Source organism: Perca fluviatilis, chromosome 20, assembly GCF_010015445.1.
Source record: "Perca fluviatilis chromosome 20, GENO_Pfluv_1.0, whole genome shotgun sequence".
Lineage (NCBI taxonomy): Eukaryota > Metazoa > Chordata > Actinopteri > Perciformes > Percidae > Perca > Perca fluviatilis.
Window position 1 is genome coordinate 7738773 of NC_053131.1, and position 16726 is coordinate 7755498.

At 38.9% G+C, this 16726-nt stretch overlaps 2 protein-coding genes across 2 annotated transcripts; both read left to right on the forward strand.

Annotated features, from left to right (window-relative positions):
- Positions 1–4924: 4924 nt before the first annotated feature.
- On the forward strand, positions 4925–6272 carry LOC120548892 (phospholipase A and acyltransferase 4-like). The gene is made up of 4 exons (XM_039785403.1): positions 4925–4939; positions 5036–5138; positions 5390–5634; positions 6261–6272. The coding sequence occupies exons 1-4, from the start codon at positions 4925–4927 to the stop codon at positions 6270–6272; spliced, it is 375 nt and encodes a 124-aa protein (XP_039641337.1).
- Positions 6273–11872: 5600 nt separating this feature from the next.
- LOC120549656 (phospholipase A and acyltransferase 3-like) lies at positions 11873–16313 on the forward strand. The gene is made up of 4 exons (XM_039786709.1): positions 11873–12020; positions 12871–12973; positions 13225–13469; positions 15721–16313. Exons 1-4 carry the CDS (start codon positions 12006–12008, stop codon positions 15829–15831), a joined length of 474 nt encoding a protein of 157 aa, XP_039642643.1. The 5' UTR covers positions 11873–12005; the 3' UTR covers positions 15832–16313.
- The last annotated feature ends 413 nt before the right edge of the window (positions 16314–16726 follow it).

Here is a 16726-nt window from a genome sequence, read left to right on the forward strand (position 1 = left end):
TTATTTAACATGTCATGTTCTGTGTGTACTATTCATGTGTACTTGCAGAAAAAGACCAGGATGTTTACAGTTTTATTTATATTTTCTATATTGTAGTTAAAATATAATCACTTTACACACGGACAGTTAGTTGTGTTATCCCAAAGACTCAGAATCCAAACAAATATTGTATGTAATTAATATCCCTGTTTTCTTGGCAACAATCCTAATGGACCGAGTGGAGGGCATACCGGGGGTAAAGGCAGACGGAGCAGCACAGAGGAACAGGAAAACACTGAGTCATGGTTTTCTTACGGCCTAGTTAAGAGCTTAAAGGGTGTTTATCCCCCGTCGTCTCTGTGCCAGCATTGTGCTGCATCACAATCCACCACTGTTCACATGTGGGGGCAGGTGGGCAAGAGCAGATTCACATAAGACCGTATGTCATCTCCATGCTGTGTGTGTGCGTCCTCTCGTTCCTCTATCTTTGTGAGGACCAATGAAACTTTGAGACCTTGAGAGTGACAACGTTTGGTAAAAATTGGGGCATATTTTGGAAGTTGGGGCAGTTAAAGAAGTTAAAAGACTAGATCTTGGAGTCGGGCATTTAGCTGTGATGTTTAACGTTAAGGACTAGGAAATGTATTAAGTCAATTAGGGTCCTCACAAGTATCAAAGTATGAAAAGAGTGTGTGCATTGGCAGCTGATTTATTTGTGTGTGTGTGTGTGTGTGTGTGTGTGTGTGTGTGTGTGTGTGTGTGTGTGTGTGTGTGTGTGTGTGTGTGTGTGTGTGCGTGCGTGCGTGTGTGTGTGTATGCGTGTGTGCGGGCGGGAATGCAAGCGTGTGTATGTATCTTTGACATGTGAGATAGACTAATCAACATCAACCAGCTGGCTGGCATAACATTACTCACTTTTCATGCAATTCTCTTCATATAGTATAGCAGTACATAAGTCAAGTCTCAACTCTCGTTTAAGACATTGTTCATATGCAAATAATATGCTTAATCCCATATGGAATGGTAATGCTTGAAAGTTCTGTTTTCTCTGATTTGAGGTACAGTGGAGAACTTTGGTTGTACCAGCTGGAATCCTCTAGATAGAAAGGTCATCTTGGACTTAAATTGAAGCTTATGAACTTGGGAGGTTTTTAATGTACATTTGAGGCAGTGATATGCATGATAAAATGCTTGAATATGATCACTTTTGATGACAATTTGTCAGGCAGACATACATTGTTTTGTCTTCTGGGGTATGTTGAGGGTGATATTTGACAGCGAAAAGGCAGCAATCCCCAGAATCTTTTTCTGCTAGTTTCCCCTATGTGTCAGGATACACCATGCAACATTTTAGGGTTATATGACCATTTATGTAGCTGAAGTACCTTAATATTCACAATTACATCATTCCGCCAAAAGCTTTTCCCAAAAAGGGTGTTTTTTGGCCCCTGAGACCAAACAGGGCCGAGTTGGTGGTGGTCATTATCAACTTGTGATGGCCCAAGGTATTAGATAATAGGAAATAATAGTGGAAAAAAAGGTATCAAAAAACATCCTGAGGAGTGGACCTGGCTCGCGGCCTATAAATAGAGTACACCACAATACAACACAAGATGATACTTTAAAAAACAGCAAAATACATAAAACATTAAAAACGTAGCATATATATGTAAAGACAATGATGTAAAGGCAGTGCCAGGAAGTAGGTATAAGCTTACTCATGATTCTAAGTATGGTTTGCATTAGGCCATCTCTTAAGTTTATGTTTAAAGGTTAGGTAGTTAATGCTTTATCTTAAACCAACTGGGAGACTTCTACAGTAGTAGCTGGCTCTGAATGAGAAGACTGTTTGCCCAACTTTGCTTAGTCATGCAAAGTCCTGAGTGGACCGACTGAACAGCTCACAGTTTGTGTTTATAATCTGTCTATTTGCATCTTGTGTTTGACCCCCGTTATCAGGTGAGCCCTTTAGTTTCTGAGACGTAAACAAACTTACGTTTGTGAGCTCTGCCGTCACTGATAAGTTAGTGTATATTTGAAGCTGGTTTAGTTTAAACTCAAACACATACCTGTCAAGTATCCCGTTTTGGCCGGGAAAGTCTCGTATTTTACCCATCTTTCCCGCCGTCCTCCCGTATTACTATTTTCCCGTAAATCTCCCGTATTTTAACCTGCGTTATTAAAAAATAATAATACCCCGAGCCCTTGCGGGGTAAAAAAAGAAAAAAACATTCCCAATCTGAGCTCTGTCACTAGCCTTGCGATAATTGCCACCTGCAGTAGCCTACTACAGGTACTGTAGGTGGCAGTTGTCGCGAGGTTAGTGTGTGAGGTCAGATGATGAGTGACAACGCGGGGGAAAAAAAGAAAAAAACAGAGACGGATGATGGACGCTACGACAGAGACGGTGCGCTGCCAAAACTTATGAAGGCTTTACTATGTATTCCCCATAGCAATGCGAGTTCAGAAAGGGTGTTTAGCATGGAACGAAAAATTGTTACAGAGAATAGGAGGACGTTAGACAACAGAACTGTTTGCTCTCTACTTTCATGTAAATGGACCACTCTGGCCCCGCCCACAAATACACTCCTTCCAAAACAGTCTTAAAGAATGCAAAGTCTGCAACAAATTTGTACAATAACTCACTAAAGAAAAGTTATGTGAAATTAAAAGAAAAACTGTAAAAGAAAAGCAATATGAAATGAAAATGTGTGGAATGAAAATAAAATGACAAGACAAGCAATGTTATAAATTGTAAATGTTTTCAGCATTCTGCATCAAGTGGTGATTTTAGCTTTCTTGTACACCTGTCTTAAAATGTAAGGGATACTGGAGCTTGGTTGGGGTGGTGGGACTGCTCGAGGTGGGCACCGGAAAATTTCCCTTATTTTCCCTTATGAGGTATGCTCAAACATGTTCTTTTTCACTGCCAACATTTTAAATACTTATTAGTATATTTAGATTAGAGAATCAGCATCAGAACAATGTTTACTAGTGTTACAATTGCAAGGAATTCACCTTTGTGATTGGTGCATACATAAGAAACAAACACATTAAACAAATATGAAATAAACGAATATACACAAATGAAGCTCAGCGCAAATTCTTTCAGGAAGACGTCATTAACCCAATCACTACTCATTCTTAAATCAAATCAACTGTTCAAGAAGTGACGCTGTCAGTTAAACCAATCAGACTTGGCCACGAGATTCAAGGACCGATCAAAGCCTTACAACTCTGCTTTAAATCTGTTCTCTGTCCGTGCTGTCAGCTGTCGTTTCAGGCAAAGCGCTCGACCCTCCTCCTCCCTGCCGCCTCCAGTCATTGTGTTTCTCCCGGCTGACCGCTCCGTTGCCTCTTGGGTCCAGTCTCTGGTCTCTTCGCCGCCGCCACCAGTGTCTGGGCTCCGTCGGGGGGTTATGTTCCTATTCCCTACCCCTTTAAGAAGATTATTAATTCGATGGAGTCCAATCTCCAAAAGACTTTGTACATTTTATTATACAGTTGTACAATAAATATCTTTGCATATCTGCAAACAAAGTCTCTCCTGATTGAAATAGCTGTTTAGCGTACGAAAAAGGAGGCTTAATGGATTGAGTGCAGAATGTGCAACAAAAAAATAAATATATAGTATATTTAGTTGATGTGTTAAGTATTCATGGATTACAATGCATAAAATAAATGGCTCCCACATACTTTTCTGTGAGTATGCTGCTGAAAAGCAATGTGTTACCACTTTAGTCAAAGTGATCTACGACACTGAGAACCAAAATAAGTCAATATAAAGCATAGAAAAGAACAAACAGGGTGAAGTGACACAACAAGAGTAAATGATTATGTTAACATTGAGAAGAGCCTTTGTTGTGTAGAAAAGTAGAAAACTCCAACTTACTGGAGGTAAAATCTCCCACTGTTGACTAATTGTATCTGTGCACTATACCTAGTTTCCACAGCATGTCATGCCAGGTTACTGAAAACTGGGCCTTTCTTTGAGCTGCTTGTTTTATGATTAATGCCCTGACACATTTATAGATTTTTGAAAAGAGCAGCAGTTGATTGTACAAACTGAGCCAAAGTCGCAATTGAAGACTTAAGTTAAGGCACGATTATGCTCCGGAACGGACCCGTATACAGACAGTTGTGGATATCACGGATGCATAGTAGCTCTATTTATACTATTCACTTGGAAAACGCATTCAACACGTGCAGTAGATTGCTAGAAGTACAATTTTTGGCTTCGTAAAACATAATTATCGAAGGTGCCATGAGGAGTTTTTTGTAAACAAGCAAAGGTTAGATTTACATTCAGCGTTTCTCCCCAAAACGTATTCTGTGTATTCTTGAGGTCTAACTAACATGTTGAAAGCATTTCCATCTTCATAAAACATTTGTAAACCCGATTTAAACTTTGTTTAAGTTGTTAAAGTAATAATCCCGAAGATTTTCATTTAAATAAATGTCTGTTGAGCCACTATCGCCAAATTTGGTAGCACAATGTTAATTGAGCCTAAGGTCAACTGATAAAAGCCCTTTCATTTGCAGTATTATGAACTGGGTGTCTGTGGTCACATTCAAAAGCAGCGCACAGTTAGCGACGCATTTTCCATCACCCAGCAGTAGTTGGTCCTCCAGAGAGTGTATCAACCACCTCGCTCATCAAGTGCCAACTGACTCAAGTCCCACTGTTTATGTCTGGGAAGCGAGACCCAACATTTTGGGTTTGCAGTTTTGTCCACTGTATCTTGAAGCTGTAGCAGAAAAAGTTAACACCTGTTTTCTGGCACGTTCCTGATGTCGAATGTGACTCAGCAATAACAAAAACAGACAGGCTACTGGCAATAGGAAAGGAGTCTATTGGCTATTTTCATAGTTTACCTGTGTTTGAAAAACCTTTCAATAGAAGCAAACTTTGGTGAAATAATGGGTATAACTGTCAATCACCCACATGCTCGTACACATGGTAAAAAACTCCAGGGGGTACCTGGGGTACTGACTACATGTGAAGTTTATTATTTTTATGATTTATACATTTTAATTGTTTTCCTTATGATTTTAGGTTGATGCAAAGCCCAGAGACCTGATTGAAATCTCCCGTGGGATATATAATCACTGGGCCATCTACATCGGTGGAGAGGAAGTTGTTAATTTCGCTCCTCCAAGTGAGTGAAATGTTGCATTTACTACATTCATCTTGAAAGACCATTTATAACCTTTTGCCTGTCACTCTCCTTAATTATAATTTGTTGGTAATTATGTCGTTTTTACGTGCATGTCAATGCAAAATAATAGTAAAGACCAAGACTTGATGAATGGCAACATATTGTTTGCCCCTCTATATCCCTTTCTGTATGTCTTTTTTCTTTTCATTCTAACTTCTTTCCTGTCTGTCTCTTCTATAAAACACACATAGATGGTGATATTGCCTGGAAAAGCCCCAAAGAACAGGTGAAGCGTGAGAAGATCTGGGAAGTGGTCGGCAACGATAGTTTCAAGATCAACAACCTCCTAGATAACAAGTACCAGCCTCGTGAGCGTGACATCATCGTGAAGGAGGCCTGTAGCATGGTGGGTCTGAAGATGCCGTACTCTATCGTGAAATACAACTGCGAGCACTTTGTCACAGAACTACGATACGGCATTCCAGAGTCTCGACAGGTGGGTATCCTGTGGCTTTTATACTTCTGTTTGCAGGACTGCTTAAAGGGACAGTTCACCCTAAAATCAAAAATACATATTTTTCCTATAACTAGTGCTTTTTAAGAGTTTAGATTGTTTTGGTGGGAGTAATCTGCCTGCTATCCATTATAATGCCACCAGCTGGCACTCGCATTGTGGTGCTCAAAGGGCCACAAAAAATAAATGTATTTAATACACACTACCCGTCAACTGTATAATTATGCAGAATTACTTCAATTTCTTCGGCGTTGCGATACGATTTGGGGTGTAGTTTGGTGGAAAGAAAATAGTTCCTATTTGAAACTTCTCACAACCAGGTAGGTGAAGTATCTTGAGTGGCCGGGTCATGATTTCTGGAAAGAGACTTGAGTCTGTCATATGTATTTTTTGGCTCTTTGAGCACCACAAGGCGAGTGCCATCTAGTTCCAATATATTGAAGTTTTCGAAGAAGGCAGCCATCTCTCTGGTATTTATCTCCAACACTGGGTAATTTTGACCAAAACAACCTACACTGATAAATAGCACTACAGGTAAGAGGAGAAAAGTTTTTTTTTTTATTTTGGAGTGAGCTGTCCCTTAACATGCAAACGCTGGTCCTTTCTAGGACAAATGGTAAAGCTTTGCTATGACTGATATGACTGGAGAGAGCGTTAAAGTGATGGTTCGGAGTAATTCACCCTAGGTCCTTTGCACCATGACCTCGAGCCAAACACCCCCCCAGAAGCTTTTTTCACCTGGGTCTAACATTGGGAGAGTTAGCGTAGAGTAGCGTTAGCCGCTGAATAGCTTAGCGCAGGTCTAACTGCAGGTAGCAGCAGCAGCAGCAACAGAGAGCTGAAGAGAGCAGGCAAGTGTTCATAAACTTCTGGTGTACTTACAAACTTTCCAATCCATCGTTTTATGAGAGCATAACCTATTTGTACTACTTGTAGACGTTTGGTATCATTTCGGGCATTATTAGTGGGGTAACTTACAAGATACAAACGTGGGTCCATTAGCCCCTGCGCTAAGCTATTCAGCTGATAACGCTACTCTACCTAACTCTCCCAATGTTCGACCCAGGTGAAAAAAGCTTCTGGGGGGGTGTTTGGCTCGAGGTCATGGTGCAAAGGACCCTAGGGTGAATTACTCCGAACCATCACTTTTAGTAAACATTAAGGCTTCTTTCAATGAGATACAACTAAAATTAGATCATTTAAATCCTGCATTGAAATGGCTACTGCTATATAGTGAGGTAGTAATTAAATGTAAATACACTTAATGTCTAGTGCAGAACAATAAATACCATCAGAAAGGGGATTGGGGAAAAAAAATTGTTTCATTTAAATACTTAATAATAATTTTCTCTCCCAGAAAAACAGAGAAATTAAAGTTATTCAGATGTTGTAACATATTTTATTGATATTTCAATGGCAAATCCCTTTATCAAAGTGATACACAGCTTTGTGTATGTGTGTATGTGTGTATGTGCTATCGTGAATAGCAACTGCGAGCACTTTGTCACAGACCTACGATACGGCATTCCAGAGTCTCGACAGGTGGGTATCCTGTGGCTTTTATACTTCTGTTTGCAGGACTGCTTAAAGGGACGGTTCACCCTAAAAAGAATACATATTTTTCCTCTAACCTGTAGTGCTTTTTAACGGTCTAGATTGTTTTGGTGGGAGTTGCCCAGTGTGGGCATAATCATGAATCCAGCATCCTGAGCCTGTTTTGTCTATGTTTTGTTTGCTCTAACCTGAGGTTCGTTTTTCTGAGTTTCCCTGAACACATCCCGGGCTGATTCACCAACTGCTTACACCTTCTGCTGTCTGCACACCTGGTCCTGCTTACCATCTACTGCACCATTTCAGCCGTGACCAGACAACCATTCCCTGCCGGATCGCTAGCGTACGCAGTATGTTGTTGCTCTCGTATCAATCTGCAATCTGTGTGCTAGCATCCCTGCTTCTGCTTCCTCCCCGCCCTCCTCGCTTGCCGCGGCCGACAACAATCCAACGAGCGCCCACTGGTCTGGTGGATGTCCTCCAGAACGCCGTTCGTGCCTTTTGCGGTGGAAAATTGTAGTTAGTTTTCCCCTCAAAAATAGGCAATTGAGCACTTTAGTGGTTATGATCATATCAGTGACTATGTAACTACATGAAACGGGCAGAACTGTGTCTATGCCTTGTACAGTAATAGCGTTACTGAAGGCTAGCTGTAGCCTCGCACTGTGGGAATTCACTTGTAGCAGGAAAAGGTAAACAGTGTGAATATCGGAGCGTGTGTGAAGAGTGAAGAGCGGAGGTGTTCACAAGAGAAGGAATTAAATAAACTACAATTTTCCACATATACATTTTCTTCATCCTCCTGTATTATGCCAAGTCATCAACTGTCAACATCATCTTTGACATGGGAGATAGACTAATCAACATCAACCAGCTGGCTGGCATAATATTACTCACTTTTTATGCAGTCACTTCATATAGTATAGCAGTACATAAGTCAAGTCTCAACACGTGTTTACGATATTGTTCATATGCAAAAAAATATGTTTAATCCCATATGTAATGGTAATGCTTGAAAATTATCACTTTTGATGACAATTTGTCAGGCAGACATACATTTTTTGGGTGATATTTGACAGCAAAAAGGTAGCAATCCCCAGAATCTTTTTCTGCTAGTTTCCCCTATGTGTCAGGATACACCATGCAAAAGTTTAGGGTTATATGACCATTTATGTAGGTGAAGTACTTTAATATTCACAATTACATCATTCCTCCAAAAGCTTTTCCCAAAAAGGGTGTTTTTTGGCCCCTGAGACCAAACGGGGCCGAGTTGGGGGTGGTCGTTATCAACTTGTGAAGGCCCAAAGTATAAGATAATAGTGAAAAAAAGGTAGCAAAAAACATCCTGAGGAGTGGACCTGGCTCGCGGCCTATAAATAGAGTACACCACAATACAACACAAGATGATACTTTACAAAACAGCAAAATACATAAAACATTCAAAAGTAGCATATATATACATAAAGACAGTGATGTAAAGGCAGTGCCAGGAAGTAGGTATAAGCTTACTCATGATTCTAAGTATGGTTTGCATTAGGCCATCTTTTAAGTTTATGTTTAAAGGTTAGGTAGTTAATGCTTTATCTCAACAGAGTGTCTATTTGCACCCCCGTTACGCAGAGATGGCAAAAGTACTCACTTCCCGTACTTAAGTAGAAGTACAGATACTTGTGTTAAAAAATACTTTGAAATGTAATTAAAGTATAAAAGTAAATGTAGCCTTGCGAATGACAACCACTTTTTATGCAAAGCTATCTGGACCACACACACGTTACTAGAGTGCAAGATGAGAAACTTCAGTGGACATAAAAACCAGGCTCTTTATATGCCATTGTCTACATTTTAAATGGATGTCTGCCAAACATCACATATATGATTATTGTAACAGAGACTGGGACTCCAGCTTAGTAAGATTCTGACTGAGTAGCAAGATATGAATTCAATTGTGATTCTGTGAGAATTCACAGATCCAGTTTCTCTTTTTTAATCGTCCCCTTAACATTTAAAGGAATCTACATGTATGTGTGTGTGCTCAAATATAGAAAGAAAATAAAAGATACAATATGAATTACTAAACAGATTAATTAAGAAGTTCCCCATACTTTTAGAGTTACACAGCACATTGGCCAGGAGTCATACTTGATGCCTCCTAGCCTATCTCAAACATCTCTCTCAGATAAGGCCAGGGATGATTGGGAACGTCTTGCTGCTTGTCTGCCTAATCTCTCGGATCTCTGTTTTCTTCATTTTCAATCATGTCGCCGTCCATACTACTAGTGCTAACGTTACCGCCATCAAGCTGCAATTATTTGCTGCAAATGAATGCAGAATGCGGCCGAATCTGTCGAGTCGTCTTGTAGTGGTGCGTTACATGCAACGTAGCCTACAGTATATTCCCATCCAATTAGATTGAATTCGGTATTGATCACGTGAAAAATAATAACGGTAACTCCAGTGAAATTATTTGAAACTTGTTAGTGAGGACTAGATTAGGACCGTATTTAAAGCTGATGCTGGTTTCAAACTTCGCCCCCCCCAGGTGTGTCTGTAAAACACGGACAGAGACAACTTCTCTCTTTTGATGCTTTACAAGCAACGTGAAACCTAGCTAACAGGTGAAGAACACAAACAACTAAATCTCTAGCTAACCTACTTTAACTGTACATGAACTATAGACCAATACAACAACAGGCTTAAATGAACTGACAACATAAGTTATACTACTTACAGTTCTCAAGGACGCACACACACGACCTCAACTGATTATCCTCCGGACAGCAGTCTCTTTCTTTTTTCTCACTTTTTTCTGTGTGGCGCACGCGCCCGCTCGCGGTGTGAGGTGCATGTCCGCGCTATTCTCCAACATTACGACCTCTTGTACAAAACTAAAGTAACGAGCCAATTTTTAAAATGTAAGGAGTAGAAAGTACCGATATTCGTGTTAGAAAATGTTAGAATATTTACAAAATGACGTGTTCTTAGATTTCTGAGGACGAAGGAGAGGCTAGGTTCGGATTGAAAGATTAAGCAAGATGGTTTAATAAAACAACATGTAAAACGATAGTCAACAGAAAACACAAATGTTACACTGCAGCTGACAGCGGACTGCTCTCATGCTTCTCTTGTGGAGTCACAGAAGAACAGTCAAAGCACAAATAAACATAAAAGATAAAACATAAAACACTACCAGCATCAGACTGCAAACATGCTTCCCCTGTCGGGACACAAGTTAGCAGCCATGCGACATGACAAACAATACACTGTAAACAGCGGACTACAGAACCTTGTGCCCTTGTCGGGACCCAGGCTTGTAGTCCCGAGATCGTCTCAGGAGCCCCCATTTATCCTGTCCCTCAGGATAAGGACACACCTGAATTTAGGTTTACTCCAGGTCACAGACTAAGGTTGATTATCATGGAAGTGTTGATTGTATTCAAGTTTACAGAGTTTGCATTTCCTTTGTTCTAATCACATCTAGCAGTTACCTTTCCTGTGGGGACCATGAGTCTCCTACGATAGTATGCTAAAAAACGCCATGACCTAATTAATTCTTTAGAAGCTACAGACGGTGTAAGCCAGACCAATGCTAATTAGTGTAGTTATTTGATTCGATCTAGCAAGTACATTGTGTTTAAACTTTTTAACTTCAACAAAATGTTGTTAAAGTAACGCCAGTAAAAGTAAAAATCTGAAATAATGTCAGAAGTATGGATAAATCTACGCAAACAACGACTCAAAGCACAGCAGACCCTGCGACCCTATTGATAACAAAAACAAAAACCACGTTTCGCGTGCACCAAAATCAGTGGCATTTTACGCGTTCATCTTCCATGACCGCATAAACTGGCATATCGAATTCTCGAATGTTTATCTGTCTTCAGTGAAAGCATACAACCATTGGTTTGTTAGTTAGTACCATGGTACCTATTTTTTGTATACAGTATGGTTACCTAGCAACCAAGGCTACAGTTATACAACATTCTGTAAGAACTGCCAGGTAAGTGGTTAGAACACTGAGCTTTGGTTTAAGAGTTGGGAGTTTGATTCCCTGGTGAGGTTATCTTGTTTTTTCATTTTGGATTGGATAATTTGCATGCAATTGCGCAAGTCAGGGCCTTCTTATATACTGTCTATGGTCAGGGCCCGTGAACAAAATTTTTTGCAGGATGGTAGGGGAAGACTCTCTGGTTGGGTTGGTTAGGTTTAGGCAAGAGGGTGGGATTGGTTATGGTTAGGTTAAGAATGTCAGGGTGATAATATTCCAAAAAGGTGTAATACATGAGTAGTATGGATAGCTGTGTGTAAATATATGCCAAGGTACTGTAAATGCACAGGGGTGCAAACAGCATACATTGATATTTTTACCAGATTGGGTATTAATAGAACACATTGCTGTGTGAACCGGTACGAATAGCATTCATTTGTAATTTCACCAGTGTACGAATAGCATTAATTTCTAATTGCACCAAGGTACGAATAGCACTTCTAATTGCACCAGGGTAGGAATAGCATACACTGCTAATTGTACCAGGGGTGCAAATAGCCTCACCGTTATCTTAAACCAAGTTGGAGACTTCTCCGGTAGTAGCTGGCTCTGACTGATAAGACCTAGCCTGAGTCGACCTACTGAACAGCTCACATGTTGTGCTTATAATCTGTCCGTTTGCATCTTGCGTTTGACCCCCGTTATCAGGTGAGCACTTTAGTTTCTGAGATGTAAACACTCTTACGGTTCGGTCTCCAGCAGCATAAATAGGCTGCAGGTCGCTGCTACTCTTACTGATAGATGAAGAACTGAAGACATGGATCCTAAAAAGGTAAGTCTCCCGCTACTGAGCTCTGCCATCACTGATAAGTTAGTGTATATTTGAAGCTGCTTTAGTTTAAACTCAAACATGTTCTTTTTCACTGCCAACATTTTAAATACTTATTAGTATATTTAGATTAGAGAATCAGCATCAGAACAATGTTTACTAGCGTTACACTTACGAGGAGTTGGCCTTTGTGATTGGTGCATACATAACAAACAAACAAATTAAACAGAAATATGAAATAAACAAATATATACAAATAGCTGTTTAGCGTACGAAAAAGGAGACTTAATGGATTGAGTGCAGAATGTGCAACAAAAAAATAAATATATAGTATATTTAGTTGATGTATTCATGTATTGCAATGCATAAAATAAATGGCTCCCACATACTTTACTCCTTTTTTTTATATCAACATTTTATTGTTTTATATTTTTGAACATACAGAACAGACAAATACAATTGAACAAGGTGCTCTTTTTTAAAATGTGTATATATATATATATATATATATATCTCATTTTAAAAGTATCATATCATGTTGATAAGAGCATTAAAATGAGAAACATTAATGGGACAAAAAGAAATCAAGGGACATTTAGCATAGATAAAAATGTGATTAATTGCAAGTTAACTATGACATTAATGCGATTAATCACGATTAAATATTTTAATCGTTTGACAGCACTGCTTCCTATAGAAGCAAATTTTGGTGAAATAATGGGTATAACTGTCAATCACCTACATGCTCGTACACATGGTCAAAAACTCCAGGGGGTAACTGCGGTGCTGGCTACACGTGAAGTTGATTATTTTTATGATTTATACATTTTAATTGTTTTTCTTATGACTTTAGTTTGATGCAGAGCCCGGAGACCTGATTGAGATCGACCGTGGGATATATAATCACTGGGCCCTCTACATCGGTGGAGAGGAAGTTGTTAATTTCGCTCTTCCAGGTGAGTGAAATGTTGCATTTACTACATTCATCTTGGAAGGCCATCTATAACCTTTTGCCTGTCACTCTCCTTAATTATAGTTTGTTAGTAATTATGTCGTTTTTACATGCATGTAAATGCAAAATAATAGTAAAGACAAAGACTTGATGAATGGCAACATATTGTTTGCCCCTCTATATCCCTTTCTCTATGTCTTTTTTCTTTTTCTTTTAACTTCTTTCCTGTCTGTCTCTTCCATAAAATACACATAGATGATGATATTGCCTGGAAAAGCCCCAAAGGACAGGTGAAGCGTGAGAAGATCTGGAAAGTGGTCGGCAATGATAAATTCAAGATCAACAACCTCCTAGATAACAAGTACCAGCCTCGTGAGCGTGACATCATCGTGAAGGATGCCGTTAGGATGGTGGGTCTGGAGCTGCCGTACCATCTCATCTCTTGCAACTGCGAGCACTTTGTCACATACATGCGCTACGGCATTCCAGAGTCAACACAGGTGGGTATCCTGTGGCTTTTATACTTCTGTTTGCAGGACTGCTTAAAGGGACAGTTCACCCTAAAATCAAAAATACATATTTTTCCTCTAACCTGTAGTGCTTTTTAAGAGTTTAGATTGTTTTGGTGGGAGTTTCCCAGTGTGGAGATAATCTGCCTACTATCCATTATAATGCCACCAGCTGGCACTCGCATTGTGGTGCTCAAAGGGCCACACAAAATAAATGTATTTAATACACACTACCCGTCAACTGTATAATTATGCAGAATCACTTCAATTTCTTCTGCGTTGTGATATGATTCAGGGGTGTAGTTTGGTGGAAAAAAATAGATCCTATTTGAAGTTGCTCACAACCAGTTAGGTGAAGTATCTTGAGTGGCCGGGTCATGATTTCAGGAAAGAGACTTGAGTCTGTCATGTATTTTTTGGCTCTTTGAGCAACACAAGCCAAGTGTCATCTAGTTCCAATAGTATTGAAGTTTTCGAAGAAGGCAGCCATCTCTCTGGTCGTTATCTCCACCACTGGGCAATTTGGACCAAAACAACCTAATGGTAGACTGATAAATAGCACTAAAGGTAAGAGAACAAAATGTTTTTTTGATTTTGGAGTGAGCTGTCCCTTTAACATGCAAACGCTGGTCCTTTCTAGGACAAATGGTAAAGCTTTGCTATGACTGATATGACTGGAGAGAGCCTTAAGTAAACATTAAGGCTTCTTTCAATGAGATATAACTACAGTTAGATCATTTAAATCCTGTATTGGAAGGGCTAGTACTATATAGTGAGGTAGTATTTAAATGTAAATACACTTAATGTCTAGTGCAGAATAAGGCTGACGATAAATACCATCAGAAAGGGGATTGGGAAAATAATGAAAATATTCATATAACTTGGATTACAAGTACCAAGTATTATATATTCTCTTGAAATATTTTCATTCTTAATAATAATTTTAAATAAAACATTTAAATCATTCAGATATATAATATTTTATTGATATTTCAGTGGCAAATCCCTTTATCAAAGTGATACACAGCTTGTGTGTGTGTGTGTGTGTGTGTGTGTGTGTGTGTGTGTGTGTGTGTGTGTGTGTTCGTTTCTGTACTAGATACTGGAAGAGCTTATTATGATTGTCTCATTAATTGTAATAATATACAAATCTAGCCCAATCTATTTCAGTTGATAAGAAGCAACTGTGGTGAAAAATAAATTTGTAAAATAAGCTCATTTGCAAGGTTCAATAAAAGGTTGTTAAATCAACCCACTTAGTGCATCTGTCACACATTTACTGTGTTCTAGCTATACATAATTTTACAGAAAGTCTCAAAAGCCACACTGACTACAGCTAGATTTTGTATTGGAAACATTAGGTTTTGTTATGCTGCTATACAGTATGTACATTTTTTACTATCCATTGTTTATAGGCTGGGACACCTGTCAGTCAAACAAAATGCCTTTCTTCTTCTTAAGCATAAAACATAATTGAAATTAGTTGTCAGCAGCTAGTGGGCAAAGTGGGCCACCTGGGAGACTGAAAGCCCCAGGTTCACTATGCAACAATTGGTTTGTGATATTAACTGTCACTGTGTTTGGAAATATGAGGATAGGCCTTATGCAGCTTAAATACAGTGCCAATTGAAAGGATAAGGGCGTTCACATAGGTCCTATGTTTTAGGTTCATTACATAATAAATGGAGCCCTGTTAGTGAGGGAGCCTGTGTCAAAATCTAGTTTTCAGACATTCATTATTTTGTTTAGTATCATCATTTTACCCTTTTTCGATGCACTTCCATACATGTTGCATTTAAATTCAAGAGTTTTTTTTCTATTATTGACATTCTATCTTGCACTTGCTCCTCCATCTTCCATTCATTTATGTAACTAATTCATGCAATCAACCAGTAGCAAACTTTCTTTAAGGGGGTGATCACATTAAGTCTAAAAAAGGGGCCCTACTGTTTTAGCTAGACTACGACTGTTAATTTTGTTGTTGCTAGCCAAACAATCTAGCTTCCAGTAGTGGTGCTACTATCAACATGGTCTTATAATTGATTCAACTCTCATACATCTGGCTACATTCTGGTTTGACACAGACCTTTTTAATATGGCTTTAATCGGGGGGGAGTGGGCTAGAGACTCACATTAATTATTAGTTGTATTCTAGTATTATAGAATATTATTATTATAGTAAAATTATTAAATGTTTTACACATCCTTGACCTTCAGACTGCCACTTATTTGTCTTTTGCAGGTTGCCGAAGCAGCTAAGACTGCAGATAGACTTCTAGGTGTGGGGATTTCATTTCTGGATGCTCTGAATGATTTCTTCCATAAAGATGCCAACAAAGAAGAAAGGAGATAACCAAGGAGATAACCAAGGAGAGAACCAAGGAGACATTACAATTGGCATTAATGAGACAGCAAGATGGAAGTAAAGATCCTGCTATTGTTTGATTGTTTTGATTTGTCAATTCCCCTGGCAGTGATTATGATTTAAACATTGTTAATTAACTATTGTCTTTGTTGGTGTATTGCTATCAACACACACACACACACACACACACATATACAAACATACAAAAATGGACACACACACAACTTTCGATAAGATTAGGCAAGCTTTTGTGGAGAAAAATGAAGTTATAGGTGAATCCATGGCTGTTATGTTTGATATTAGTGCTCGTTGGGTAGGTTGACCCCATGGTTGTCTGTTTAATGTCTGAAATGTATAAAATGACTAATTTGGCATATAAAACAATTTGTATGATTCTTTTAAATCAAGTGAAAATTGAAGTTGTCATATTGTATTGATTTGTGTAAAAAATAAACAGATTTTCTTTTTAACTTTGGAGAACCTTTTTTAGTTAACATGTCATGTTCTGTGTAGTGCTAATTTTGTCAGACGAGACGAGACTAAGTATGTTCGTCGACGGCCTGTTTTTCCATGACTAAGACGAGACGATGACGAGACTAAATTAACATGCATTATTGTTGACGAAAAGAGACAAAACTAAAATGTTTTGCATAAAATCAAAACTAAGATAACATCACTCTTCATTGTCATCCAGGGACATCACTAGGATTTAAAGACAGGGGGTGCTTAGCTCCTAGGTTATTTGTAACTTTGCCAAATCTTTGCACTCACATCTTTTGTTGCTGTATTACAACTACACTTATGTCAACAACCAGTCAAGAAGCCAAGATGTTAACAAGTAAAAAGTGACAGACATATCCTCCTCTTCCATTTCTACTCTGTT

Bases quoted from the DNA above. Each gene is read 5' to 3' on its own strand.
- LOC120549656 (XM_039786709.1), top strand. The intron at 12,974-13,224 runs GTGAGTGAAATG...AAATACACATAG, and splicing joins TGTTAATTTCGCTCTTCCAG to ATGATGATATTGCCTGGAAA. The intron at 13,470-15,720 runs GTGGGTATCCTG...TGTCTTTTGCAG, and splicing joins GCATTCCAGAGTCAACACAG to GTTGCCGAAGCAGCTAAGAC.
- LOC120548892 (XM_039785403.1), top strand. The intron at 5,139-5,389 runs GTGAGTGAAATG...AAACACACATAG, and splicing joins TGTTAATTTCGCTCCTCCAA to ATGGTGATATTGCCTGGAAA.